Below are 15,325 nucleotides of genomic sequence, written 5' to 3' on the forward strand. Positions count from 1 at the left end.
CCACTGACAGCTCAATGTTTGTAAACAAATAACCGTTTGAGGAATAACAATCGATGATGGCGAAATCTTTTTCTCCGAAAAATGTCTTTTCCCACGTAACAACAGTTATTCGAACAAACAAATGGTTGCAAACTATTGGATTGCAGTACAGGCTGTCAATGGGTTGGGTTGATGTGATTAGCTAGAAACTCATTTTAGTTTTGGAGGAAAAATTCCCTAATATGATTAGGCCAATCTACGTTGTTGCTCTTGAGTTTGATGCTGACCACGAAAACATTGCTGCCTAGCAGCGGGTTGGGCTCATGAGCCTCAAAGCGAGCAGTAGAGAGATTTGAGGCAGTACAGTGGGATTCCGTTTTTGGCATGCTCCGTTTTTGGCATGCTCCGATTTTGGCACCCCCCGATTTTGGCAACAAAATGGATCCGTTTTTGGCAACATTTTTCAATACCATTAAAATTTGTATTTTTTTGTAAATATTATCGTGTCTGTTGCTTAAGTCACTTGAATAGCATGTCAACTCCACACCGATTACATTCCAGATCTCCATTTTCGTCGATGTTTCCCCAAATCTCACCAACTACTAAGGACTCGCGTACGCGCTTATTTACTTCAGAATGGTCATTGGTCATACATAGGCAACGTTTCATGAGACCAATAATCTCCACCAGTATCTCAACTTAGGACCATTCTTTTTTCATAGGCATTCATATTGAGTGACCAGCCCACTTGAGTCTGCCAGTACACAGTTCGAACAAAACGTGTAAATTTCTGAGACATATAATGCACATAATCGGAGCGTGGTATAAAATGGACATTTATATGGTATGTCATGTAAACTTCAATTATATGACATGTAATCCGGCAGGATTCTATGTGGTTACGTGACATATAACACAAATTTACATGATTCAAGACTTAAATTTACATGACGTCGTGTTTACATCACATAAATAAAGTTTACATGACGTGTAATCTTCATTATTTTTAACTATGTAGGTGATACAATAAAAAAAAACACTGTTCTTTAGATTTGGAACAGCTTGTTCGAACAAAGCACCAGCACCGACGTAAGAGCAACGAAAAATCTATGACTCACACAGAGTTACAATCATAAATTTTGTCTCGCTGTCTTTATTATTATGGATTTATATACATTGCGTATGTAAAAACACACCGCAATAATAGATACAAATATGTACAGCAAAATGTCGTGTATCATAACTTTTTTTAAATTTCATCAAATAACATGACAAATGTGACTACAGTCCAAACTACAATTTATTTTCAATAATACCATTGGAGCGTGCGATAAATACGACTGAGAGTGTTTTTACTTTTTGTCTGTGGTATTGGTGTGTATATTGATCTTTCTGCGTCAACTATTTAAAGCTACGTTCTCTCTTTTCTATAGACTCTATAAGGCGTTAGATTTGTTAAGAGACGATCCAGAATTCTCTACAAGATTGTTAATCAAGGATACGGGTCTCAACGTCATCAAAATGTTCCTTACGAGCTGAGTCTATGAGTTTCCTACCTGTACCCTGGAGAATCCTTAAGGGATTCTTCGTTCTTGTGGGACTTTTCAGAAATTTTAACGAATTCATGAGGATATCTGCAGATTCTAAGTGGACACTGAGAGCTTCTTGAGGGATCGTTAGAGTCCTACGGATGCTTGACAAGATGCTTTAGAGCTCAAGCGTTTTTTTCTGTAGATTTCTTATGAGAACGTGAAGATTCCTATAAGGTTCTTGAGGTTTCATAACAGGATCCTGTAAATTTCAGTTGATTTCATTAGGCAGGTGTCAAACATATATCAAGCTGAATTAAAAATTATTTCAAGTAAAAATTAAATTCTACACAATTACAAGACATGTTTATGTTTGCCCTTTTGATACAGTCAACCATTCATTATAAAATGCTTTACTTTATCAGAAACATAAATTTAAGGAGCAATTCTAAACTTACCGAATATTTCAGATTTTATGCTAAAGTCCAAAAGTTAAACTGATTTTAAATGTTCTTTTAATTAGAAAAAAAGGTCATGTCGTTTTGCAATACCCAGCGCTTTTGATTCGCAAATACGTCTTTAAAAGAAAACAGTTTTGTTTTCGTTTTCTCTCATAGTTTTAAGAAAATGTCCAGTTCTTCGATAAAAGTCACTTATGCGATTATTGGTTTTAGAAGGCCCTCTCATACAAAAATTATGCATAGAGCTTCTAAAAAATAATTGAAGACGTTGAGGCGTAAAAACGCGACCAGAAAATCGTTTGCCAGATTATATATTACGGAGCTATAGATTCATAGCATAGTATAACCCTTCGAGAAAATGCATCGAAGTGAACCTTTTCGAAGTTTCAACGCCTTCCATAACAATGATGTATTAACATTGTAATGATGTATTAACATTGTAATGATGTATTAACATTGTAATGATGCTTTCAAAACCAATAGTTGAAAAATAAAATTTGAAATATGGGTTCCGATTTTGGCACGGTTCCGTTTTTGGCAACTGAAAATTTCAACTTTGTTGCCAAAAACGGAATCCCACTGTATACATAGGTGAATTCCTTAGCAACGCGGAAGATAAATCCTAAAGTTCTTGGAGCTTTCGCGATGACGTAGGACATATGATACATGAATGTTAGTTGGGCATCCAGAATGACATCTAAATCCTTCACGTGATCAACTCGTTGAAGTATTTTTCCAAACAACTAGTAGTTGAAATAGACAGGCTTATTTCTCCGTGAGAACGATATAACATTACACCAGGTCCGTCCCACTCGGGCTCAGATTGGGTACCACTTCTAGTACTGCATTTGGTCCCTTGGTAGTGCAAAAGGTACCCAAGTTTGACAGATCGCAGTACACTTTGAACGGCATTCTAGATTACCTTATGAGCCATAAAATTTTGGGCAACTGCAAGGGACATGGGGGTCTTTAATTTGTCTTTGATTACACTTTTCAGGATTCACCACCATGCGGTTCAAACTACACTATTCTGCAAAAGCATCCACATTGTTTTGTAGAGACACAGACACAGACACAGATGTAACGGACACGGAAATACATTTTTAAATCATCGGCATAGCTTAGTTGTGGACCTTTAATTACATAGTTGACATCGTTAAAGTACAATGGTAAAATCACAGAACCCAAATGACTTCCTTGAGGTAATCCAGGAGTAGTCATGGATGTTTCGGAAAAATGTTCTTCCAGTCGGACCGTCAGCTGTCTTTCTTTAAGGTAGTTATTAAACCAACGTAGCATTTGTCCGGTAATTCCAAACCTTCCCAAGCAGTCAGATCCGTATAAACAACATCTGTTTGAGCACGTTCTTTTGCGCCCACTACTTTGACTGAAGGCTTGAATGCTCCAAACCCAGTTCAAATTAATAATTTGACTAACTGTATTATTATTTTTTACCAAAATAAATAGGAAATGATTTGTTAATTCAATTAAATAACAACTTTTTGAATTCTTTTGAACTCTCCACTAATAATGATAACTATACAAATCCCAAGAACGAAAATTCATAGATTTCTCCACTTTTCTATGAATTATAGTTATTTGAATCACATGTGCTTCAACGTTACTGAAAAGCATTGCGTAATGAGTTATAACCATACGCGGTAAAGAAGATCATTCCATGACTGGTTGGCGTGATGATATATTGCAAAAAAAATTAGGTTTCGTCTTGAGGGTTTGCTGAATGTGCTGCTGATATCGCCTTAAACAACGCCGGATTGTGCTTTTAAGTTTGTTGTGTACACTCACATAGTGATTACGAGACTGCGTTCTGTGCTTAGAGTATAGCCTGAGGGCTGCTCTCTTGGAAGTGTTGAAGTGATGGAGATCTTGAGTTTTCCAAGGGGTACAATGGACTTTTTGAGCACATGTCTTTCTATTACATGCCTTAAGATATGCGAGAGAGTTGGGGCAGCATTTTCAACGTCTTTCGTATCTAGAGCTTCAAGCCTGTCTACAGAGGCTAAAAATTCAGGTATTACTTGTTGATTGAGTTGGCACGGTAAATGGCTGGGCATGGCGTACTATTGGTACCTCGCGTACCTGCAGGAATAAAATATCCCCAGTAACACACATGTTATAATGGATCAATGCACGAGTTCACTAATTTGACGTTTGAGCGGTGCCGAATTCACGCGTTGCCATGGTCACGTAAATAACACGGCACCGCTCAAACGTCAGATAGTGAACTCATGCATCGGTCCATTGTGTATTATCAACTGATATATGACCAAAATTAGTCATATATAAGTTGATAATACACAATTATAACATGTGTGTTGCCTGGGATACCTTTGTGCGGTCCTTAGCCTCTTACCCAGCAACTTCTATCCCTACCTCCTCGTGGTACTGGCTGGGGTACGAGTAACCTTCGAGAAAATCGCGTAACCAACCCCCGGTGGGAACTTTGGTCGTATGCTGACAGGGAAGGGGGGTTTGCTTTTGCTTCAGCAAACCTGGAGCGTCAGTAATCCATGTTAGGAGCGGCTCACAACAGCGTCTGTTCCCCATGTCAGAGGCGGCTGATCATCCTCCGGAAATCTAGGGGGTTGGTGCCAGGCCTTGCAAGACAACCGTAAAAATACACCAGCGCAGGAACGTCAACGAGAGAATACGGACCATAAAAATCGGCAAAGTCCACAGCGACGAAAATGGACTAGTGATTGGAAACTCGGAACGTGGAACTGCAAATCTCTCAGCTGGAGGTGTGCTGGACAGGTTCGTTGGTGCGAACGTTTAGAGGTAATCATACCATCTACCAGAGCTGCGGCAACACACGTGAGCTGAGAACAGCTTTCATAGTGATGGGTGATATGCAAAGGCGCGTGATCGGGTGGTGGCCGATCAACGAACGATTGTGCAAGTTGAGAATCAAAGGCCGATTCTTTAACTTCAGCATAATCAACGTGCATAGCCCACATTCCGGAAGCACTAATGAATTTTACGCGCAGCTCGAACGCGAGTACGACCGCTGCCCAAGCCACGACGTCAAGATCATCATAGGAGATTTGAACGCTCAGGTTGGCCAGCAGGAGGAGTTCAGACCGACGATTGGAAAGTTCAGCGCCCACTGGATGACGAACGAGAACGGCCTACGACTGATAGATTTTGCCGCCTCCAAGAACATGTCCATTCGTAGCACCTATTTCCAGCACAGCCTCCCGTATCGGTACACCTGGAGATCACCTCAGCTAACAGAATCGCAAATCGAACACGTTTTGATCGATGGACGTCACTTCTCCGACATAACCGACGTTATATATCGGTTAATTTTTAATTTGAATGTTGGAAATTACAGAACACACCACATTAAACGCCTAAAGGTATGCAATTATCTTTGAAATTAGCAACTCGCGCACAAAAAAGTACATTTTTTACTCAGGAAATGATTGTTTATCAACAATACAAATTCAAAACTGGATTTACAGAATATATCTGCAATGTAAGAAACAGTTTATTTAAATGTAGTATTTATTTGGCCTTGTCAATAGTCGATTGTTTGGAGGAGAACCCTTTAACAGTTCATCAAACATCCCATAAAAAATCTGTTTTCCCATAAATAAATAAATAAATAAATAAATAAATGAATTACGGTACTTGACTGAAGCAGGAATCTACAAGATCTCGTCTCCCAACTCAAATGCAGGACCGGGACGACTGTTGATCGCTGGCTGGAGGGGCTCGACTGTAATAAGAGGGATAGAGACTTCTTACAGCATGTGGCAAGTGTGCGTCCCGGTGTGTTGAACATTTGCTAGCTGCTCACTCCATTTCTATGACTTCGACGATCGGAAAGTTCAGCGGATCGTCGGATACGTGGACAATTTCCAGCCGCCAGTTCCGAGCAATAGCGCTTACTTTACTTTCGGAAATACATCATCTGTCGCGCTGAATAATCTACGACTCTTGGTAAACCATGTATTAGTTCCTATGTGTTTAGAGGACTTCAGAGTGAAAGAGCTAGAGTTGATAAGCCTGGCAAAAGTAGTTCTGATCTCATGCTTAAGTTCATCCATGATTTCTGATTTCAGGGTCTGCATTATATCGCTATGCGAGTTTAGAACCTGATTTTGGCCAGCTTCGTGCGGGAACTTTTTAAAAAGTGAGCCGCACCCTAGTGGACGCTAAGGTCGTGTCCAGGAGAGTCGAGTTCAACAATGAGAAGGGAGAAAGCCAACGGGTGGTGTTGAAATGGTAAATGTGTATTGTCTGCTAACGCCTTGGGGGTAATTTCTGTCAAGGGTCATTTCAGTCGGGCGTCGGGCAAAGTCCGAATCGGAGGAGAAAACTGAAAAGGGTTTCCAGGAATGCTTACCCACGCTAATGGCGCCCAATTAATAAAGGCACCGGACGTCGGTGATGGTGATTTACTGGAAAACGGAATCCTAGTTCGGCGAAAATGATTTTGATGTACAATTTGCAATGGAATGAATGACTGAATGTATTTACTATAATTTAAATTCCAAACGTTAATGGAAGGTAACATGGAGTAGGTGGCCCTTCGCTCAGAACTTTCAATGAGTTTTCAGAAAAGTTCGCTTTGAAATGATTATCCACGCTCGTTTCGATGAGCATTCGCTGGTAATGAACGTTAGAAATGTACTATTCAATCAAACCACGTGGGAGTTGTACGACGCTAGTTGAATTATGTGAAGTGGTGGATTCCTGATTGAAAACTCGGTTGGAGCCATTTCTGAACTAGAGTGAAACTAGCATTACACATCGGCGTACCAATAAATGGATAACACAGCCATTCATTCGCGTGCATTTTCAGCATACACACATTATGGCATTGATAGATGAGTAGTGTCATTACGGAGTATGTGGCCACATACAAACATACTTCAAATTTAGTTAATTCTATAATGCATATGGGGCCTTTCTTAGCCCAGTGGTTAGAGTCCGCGGCTACAAAGCAAAGCCATGCTTATTGTCATATTATATACGAATGTGATAATGGCAACTTTGGCGAAGAAAGCTTTCAGTGGATAACTATGGAAGTGCTCATTGAACACTAAGCTGAAAAGCAGGCTCTATCCCAGTGAGGACGTAATGCCAAGAAGAGGAATAACCCATTACGTAAATGGAGCTTTAAGTGTACATCCGCCAATCTATGAACCCTTCCTCGATTCGGATTGATCAAATTACATCATTCAACCATTATAAAAAAAACATGTACCTACGTCCAGCGAATTCCATCGCAATGAAATCCAACAAATGTGAATGAAACCTGGTCAAAGGGATTACATGGATAGTTGGCTTACCTGGCCACATTCAGCATGTGCACCGGAAAGTAACAGCTGGCGAACATGACAACGACCGCCACCAACATCTTGGCCGCTTTCCGGCGAGCTCGCAGCTGGCCCATGGTGCTCGTGTTCCCAACGCAGTTCAGCGTCGTCCGGGTGCTGTGGACTGTGAGAGGGAAATCGAAACGAGTTACATAAATGCATAAGTGGAGTTGATTTAAAATGGGTTTTGTGTTGATAGAGGAATGTAATCTCTGATTGAGTTATGGATTTATAATGGATTCAATAATATTAAAGGAAGATGATGTAATAAATTAGAGTAAAATGACTGAAGTTGTTACTAAACACAGAAATATGTATATCTTCTTCTTGGTTCTGCTCAGTTTAGCTGATTGTAAGAGCCTTCCTTTGCCGAGTAGTCCACGGCTACCAAGCAAAGCCATGCTGAAGGTGTCTAGGTATTTATTTTCCATTCAATGGCTGATACATACTTCATCAGTTTCGATTCTATCGAAGTTTTTCGCAAACAATACTCTCATCCACCATTGAGCTACTGAAGCTCAATCCAAACTATGTCACATACCACCCATGATAGAAATAAAAAAAAAAAAACTATCGTGATATACTTACTGCCGTAGGGTTGCGTCCGGGATTCCCGATGGCCCGGAATGGTGTCGGACCGCCACAGAACTCGTACAATTTGAAAGTACGCTATCGTCATAAACAGAAGCGGTAACCTGAAATGAAAGAAGAAGAAGCAACAGACCATCATCAGCGATTACCAGAGCCAGACCGTGAAAATCACGAAATAAGCACACGAAAAATTGACAGCCACCGGCGGAGGTGTCACCGAAAGTTCCCATTTTATACAGTATTCCCTTTATTTGGACGGTTGAAGTATAATGCGGGATATTGGGATTCGCTAATCCTTTTCTTGAATGAAGCTTGAATTTATTTAAATTGCTCGAGATTCCATCTTAGAATGTTAAATGCAGAATGTTTGCTAATAGAGTGCGGTTCCCTTCTTCATTCCGTTTGCGCGCGAAATGCTGGTGAAATATGTTGGAACCACTGATGAAGAAGCTGGAACCTGCGTACCACTTTTGGCTATACTTACGAACCGAACACTACAGTCGGACCGTGGACCTTATTCACTAATTGGCAGTGATATAGATTAAAAACCATTTGGTTGGCATTGGTCCGAAGACCTGATAGAACTGCCTTCCTGCTGGTGCAGAAGGCGCTTTTATTCACACATTGTCACCAGCAGTGCTGGGAATGGTAATAGTAGTAGGCTTGAATTTTTGCGAAAATCACGTGGCTCTCCTAATACAGTACTTCAAAATTGTGAATCTCATCAAGTAGCCTATGTTGGGTACATGCATTTTCTAAATCAGGAGTGTCATTGAAGGCTGCAAATGCGGGAAATGCAACGGGCAAGGATGGAAAAAATCAGCTCTAACGACAAACAACACGGTATCTGAATGGTCCAAGAGGGCCGTCGCTCTTGTAGCAACATGATTTCAACACCTCACCACGCGCGATGATCATAGATATATCGAGCATCCGATGAACTGTTTGTCGTAGGACAAAGGGTTTGTCGGATATTGTAACATGTTGCGATTAATGCGAATCAAACCAAAATTCACGGATAAACTTTCTCACATACCACGCACGATTGACTTTCAGATGATAAACGACAAGCTAGGAGACTAATCGTGGAGTGCAATCAGAAAAATCCTCCAAAATTATGACTTTGATTCGCGAACAATTGATCGTCAGCTCACAGGCCGAGCGATTCATTTTTCGCGGAGCAGAGTTTGTTGTGATGGCTTGACGACTAAGGGTTTGTCGTTGTTGCTATGATCGCATGATAAAGAACAACCACGATGCATCATTTGTTTTATCATGATCACTAGATTTCCATCCTTGGCAACGGGAAATAGAACATTTTTCTACAGTAGTTTTGGGTTGCCCTTAGCAACGGGTGTTTTGCTATTTTCAAGGCATTTTGCCTACAGCAGCGATACGCGTGAGTTTCACTGGCTCCGGTGACTGTGATTCGCTACGCTTGCCTACTGTAGTGTGAATATCAGAACTTTTCCCAACTCTGGTCACCAGTCATTACTATCAACAATGATGATACATTTACGAATTTGCCTAGACCTTATGGGCCAAGACCTTTGGACTCGGTTACGATCGATGATGGTTTAATGATTGGCACCGCGCGAAATGCCACTGAACAGTCGCCAACAGGTGCCTGCAGTTCGGCCGGACATTTCGCGTGTGTAATCAAAACAATTTCGTTGATGCTCCAAGTGAGCACCGGATTAATTAAATTTGCATGGGCACGTCTTTGATTGTGCACCACACTGGGCAGTGCTCCGGGGAAAACCCAAGCAAACGTTTTTTTTGTGGCATCATGGGCGCAATTTGCTGTGCGGTGGGGTAACGCGTGGTCCTTTAATTGTGTTCCATGTTCCTGTGCAATCAAGGACAATCGTGACCGGTTCAAGTTGCACGAGTGCGAAAGATGTTCGTGTTCGGTCGAGGATGGATTGCCAACTGGTGAGCTCGTTTCATGCTTATGATTAAACATTTATATTGAGTCAATCTTACGTTTATGTATTTTTCAAACAAACTATGAATGGTTCGTCACCAGAAGTGTCGGCATAAACCCTTATTCTGTTTTAAATAATGTTAATACACATATACCTTTCTCTTTTCGTCATTACTGAAGATAGCTTTTGAAAAGTTCGACATTATGAATGTCGGCGTACTACAAGGTAACGTTTTCTTAAATATGTCATATACGGTTTCTTCTATAAAATATTTATGACTATTTCACTTAGTTTCATCAAATTGTTTTAAATTAAGAAGATTTAATAGTGTTATAAATTACTTTTATTCATACCTTTATCATTAAGGTTCTTGTATTTTTCAAACAAACTCTGCGTGGTTCGTCGTTTTAAGTGTTGGCACAAACCCTTATTCTTATTAAACATAGTTTTATCACACATAGCCCTGTTTTTTCGTCATTACTGAAAAAAACCTTTGAACAGTTCGACATTTTGTATGTCAACGTATTTTCTTAATATTGTACATTAAAATATCTTCACATCGCGAGACAAAATGCAAATATAGTTTTAAGTAAAAATCGTATACTTTCCCCTTATCCATGGATCGCATCATCGACCAAAGATGACTCCTAGATCTGTTTCCTTCCTCACTAATAAATACCCTTCCCGAGGTGATTGTGGAAATGCAGAGGTATTCTCGGTCTCTAGAAGCAACATTACATTACATTAACATTCCTTCCCCATCCCAACTGACTGTAAGAACTTGGCCGGCGCCGTTATGGATCAATAATATGAAATCTGCTAAAATTGCACTTCGAGAGTAGGGTTTTGTTCTACTTCGTCGTAAACGCTACTATTCGTCATATCAAACTTTAAATGCTCCACTACGGAGGATATTCAAACTTACCTGCAACATAGATTCATTATCCAAGTGTAATTTTGTGAAAGCTGATATGGTTTGTACACTTCTACACCAAAAATGCAATAAAACTACTGTATTTCGGTAAATAACTTCAGTTCAATTATCCACTTTGCACTTTTTCACCGAAATCGCATGGACGAACACGATTTGAGAGAAATGCTTAGCGATCGACTGAGCCACAAAAGTTTCTTCCCGCCCCCGTGGGTGACTTACTTCGCCGGGCACTTATTTTCACTATGGAAAACTTTCGTACTTCTTCACTGAAGGATTTCATTCCAATCACACGCCGTAAAACTTCAATAAATCACCAAATTTTACGAAATTTCCTCAACCGCCGCGTATAATTGAGAATGTAAACAAAGTTCAATCCGTTGTACTGAGAAAAAAAAAAGCTTGTGCGCATCAATGTGTGCGCGATGCACGACGTAAAAATACGCTTCCTTTGATTGTGTTGTTTTCGCTGTACTGTGAGCAAATGCCATAATTGTACGGTCAAAAGGAATTGTGTTCATATGTTTGGGCTGAATTTTGATGACAAACAATTGATTTTAAAGGAAATTAGTATATTCCATCATGCTGAAGGAATGGAGGGAGATGCCCGTAGATCTATATATTCTAGTAAAACATTTTATTATAGCGTTGAAATGTTGTGTTTTAACCACTCAATACACACAGTGAGCCGTAAGTTGTGAGACGAATCTGGAAACTGATTGCGACTGAGTTGAAAACGATACGACGGATTGAGAATACGGTGAGATACATTTTCTTTGCATTATTTCCAAAAAGAGATCAAGATTTATCAAAATGTTATTGTACAATGCTAAAGCCGTTTTGAGAAAGATTTGTTTGGCATCGGTTTGTATCAGCATCATTCACTGCAATACTGGGGAAATTGCAGTTCTCACTGATCAATGCTTAATACGATGGCTACTAGCACATCACCCTATGCGGAAACTCTCATCCCATATTCATTTGGATCGAAGTGCAGTTCTTACCAGTTCCGATCAATCACGGATTAGCAACAATTGACAACATTCAGTCTATGCTATGCTATGTTAGAATATTAAATGCAGAATGTTTGCTAATAGTTTTACAATTAAATCAGTGTAAATCAACCGATATTGATTTGTTAGGGCATTACTTGTTCCGTCATTTGTTTTGGCAGCCATGATGACATTGCAGCTCGTAATTTCAATGTAATAAAACGCAGTTCTCGTTGCTTATATTGATTCAGAAAAGTATCACATCATGTGCTTTTGTGAATTAAAGGGTTTATTCACAAATTTCATAACGCCAAAAATGGCCTTTTTCGACACCCACCCACCCCTCGTAACACTTTTTGTATGAATATTTTATAAATTTTGTATGATCCGTAACATCACGAGGACACCCACCTACCCCCTTTAGCGTTATGAAATTTGTGAATGGGCCCAAATGTGCTAGTACATAATGATAAATTTAAAAAAAATGAGGTTTTATATTTTGCAACATTTTGTAAACATAGCTGCCGCATTTTGTGTTTGAATGGAAGAGACGCTAAACAACATTGTAAAAAAAAATTCAATTATTGTTAATCCAGTTTTTATATATTTTTTATTATTGTTATTTTTCGATGAATTTTCTAGAGTTGATGTTATTTGTTTCATTCATTTTAAGTTTATGAATAGAAGAATGGCTTTTGCATAAAGTCTTACACAAAATAATGTTTTATTTGTGTATCTCCAAGATTTTTTTGAATAACAAGAATGACTTATTTATACCACTTTAATATTGAAGAAGTTACCTTATATGACACAATCCGGAAAAAAATCGGTCGCATTGTGAAACATTAAAACTACACCTCTTCAAAGTATTTTTTTTGTAGTTTTCAGCGTGTTTTTCAATAACATTGACTACCTTATGTTTCCGGAAGTTCTTTGATAACTTCTGAAGAAGTTCTGTTGTGTTTATCATGATATTCAAGCAAATTCGTTGAGCTTTCCTGAAAATTATCTAATGGATAAGAAATTTCAAATTCAATGTATAAAATAGTTTTTGGAAGTCTCAGATCGTACACGAACTTTTTTTTACCATTGAATTTTACCTTGATTTCACAAAGTTTACTCAACCCCATAATATGACTATGTACTGCAATACAATATGTCACCTTATATATTTGCAGATATAAAGACATACATTCTTGAAAGTTTTTGTTTGAAAAAAGGGTACACGTTAAACTCAACAATTTATCCACTTTAAACACACTAGCCTACTGAACGTATACCGCTTTTAAAATATATCAAACATTCAATGATGATGCTAGTAGATCTTGTAGATTTGCAGGTATCAGACCGTCAGCTCAAATGACACGTTCCTCTGCAAATATGAGATTTGTGCCTATAGCTTTTATAACGCCTTTCTCATCGTTTACCTGCAGGGAAATGTCGGGGAAAAGGGAAGTAATAGATACATGAAGGTGAAATTTGAAGAAAGGGTGAAGAGTTTGTACAAATTCCTCCGAAAAGGCATCCTATGACGCCGAGGCGTTAACGAATAAAAGCCTAAGGAACTCTAAAAAGATAGAGCAAAAAAAAAAAAACAAATGGTCGGTCTAAAACCAACGCAGTGCGAATGACAACCAAATCCAAATGACAACTCAATCAAGAGAACGTTTTCGAAAATGCCTGGGAGACTGATTTGGAAGAAGTGAGAACTATTATTTAAAAAATTCAAAAATATGAAAGCTCCTGGCGATGATGGAATTTTCTACATCCTCATCAAGAAACTTCCAGAAAGTAGCTTATCATTTTTAGTTGATATATTTAACAAATGTTTTCAATTAGCATATTTTCCTAACAAATGGAAAAATGCTAAGGTTGCTCCAATTTTAAAACCAGACAAAAATCCTGCAGAAGCTTCTAGCTATCGTCCAATCAGTTTGCTTTCCTCAATCAGTAAACTTTTTGAAATGGTTATTTGGAACAGAATGATGGTCCACATCAACGAAAATTCATTTTTTGCCAATGAACAGTTCGGATTCCGCCATGGACATTCGACCACTCATCAACTTTTACGTGTAACAAATTTGATCCGTTCCAACAAATCTGAAGGCTATTCTACTGGTCTTGCTCTTCTAGACATAGAAAAAGCATTCGACAGCGTTTGGCATGAAGGTTTGGTTGTAAAATTAAAGAACTTTAATTTTCCAACATACATTGGTAGAATAATTCAAAGTTATCTGTCAAATCGTACACTTCAGGTTAATTATCAGAATGCCAGATGAGTTACCTCAGGGATGTCAAAAATCCTTGTTTGCGGATGACACAGGTCTCTCCGCCAAAGGACGAAGCCTGCGTGTCATCTGTAGTCGATTGCAAAAAAGATTGGATATTTTTTCTTCATACTTGCAAAAATGGAAGATTTCTCCTAATGCTTCCAAAACTCAACCAATAATATTCTCACATAAACCAAAAGCTCTTTATTTGAAACCTTCAAGTAGGCATGTTGTCACGGTGAGAGGGGTTCCAATAAATTGATCAGATGAAGTTAGGTATCTAGGGCATTCAAGCCAAATGTAACAAATATGTAAAATGTCTCTATCCCCTTATTAACAGAAAATCAAAACTTTGTCTTAAGAACAGACTATTCAAACAAATTTTCAGGTCAGCCATGTTGTATGCTGTACCAATATGGACTAACTGTTATAATACCAGGAAGAAAGCTCTGCAGAGAATTCAAAATAAAATTTTGAAAATGATTCTGAGGTTTCCTCCCAGGTATAGTACCAGTGAGTTACATAGAATATCCAATATTGAAACATTGGAACAAATGTCAAATAAAATAATTAATAACTTCAGGCAAAAATCGTTACAATCTCCTATTGCCACGATTAATGCGTTATACGTTTAGGTTAAGTATATTCAAAACGTTTTTTTTTTCTCTTATAAGCAGGTGAAATCAACTCACCTGTAAAAAATCTGAACTGCTATGGCAGATGAAATGTAATATGTTGTTAACAAAATGTTAATAAAATCTTAGATTTGTTTTACCAAATTAGGATGATAGTGTTGTCCAATAACACAGAACACCTAGATATAAGAAATAATGAATGTAATGTTTGAAATGATACTAATAGAGAAATTAAAAAAAAACAAAGATTAAACAAGCATTGATAATCTTCTAATATTTTCAAAAAAATTAATGGCATTACACTGTTCGACAAAAAATTTTTTTTGGATGGATCAGGGACGCGTTTATATGGGTCTTGAAGTGCAAGAAAAGTATAGAAAGAGGCCGTTTTCAAATGATTTGCAGCACCCCTGGATTATTTTTTGATAAAGCTTGAAAATTTGGCATTTTTAATCACAAAAAGTGTAATAAGCAAAATATCAATATCTTTTTAAATTCAATTATACAACCATTGCATTTTTCAAATCAATATTTTTTAGCACTGGATGACTCCAGGGAAACGTGCACTATTTCAGAAGAATATTGGCATCTATTTTGTATATGAATTTGGAATGTTAACGACCATTAAGCAAGTACGTGAGGATGTGCACCATATAAATAC

At 38.4% G+C, this 15,325-nt stretch overlaps 1 protein-coding gene across 2 annotated transcripts in view; it reads right to left on the reverse strand.

Annotated features, from left to right (window-relative positions):
• Nucleotides 1-15,325, reverse strand: part of LOC5575216 (orexin receptor type 2) — a 641,361-nt gene that overhangs the window by 61,023 nt on the left and 565,013 nt on the right. For both annotated transcript variants that reach the window (XM_021850013.1, XM_021850012.1), the window contains exons 8-9: nucleotides 7,906-8,012; nucleotides 7,291-7,441 (exon numbers count right to left, since the gene is read on the reverse strand). In XM_021850013.1, the coding sequence (XP_021705705.1) occupies nucleotides 7,291-7,441; nucleotides 7,906-8,012 (258 nt within the window). The remainder of the gene's footprint in view (nucleotides 1-7,290; nucleotides 7,442-7,905; nucleotides 8,013-15,325) is intronic.

Source organism: Aedes aegypti, chromosome 3 (assembly GCF_002204515.2).
Source record: "Aedes aegypti strain LVP_AGWG chromosome 3, AaegL5.0 Primary Assembly, whole genome shotgun sequence".
In the NCBI taxonomy this organism is placed as follows: domain Eukaryota; kingdom Metazoa; phylum Arthropoda; class Insecta; order Diptera; family Culicidae; genus Aedes; species Aedes aegypti.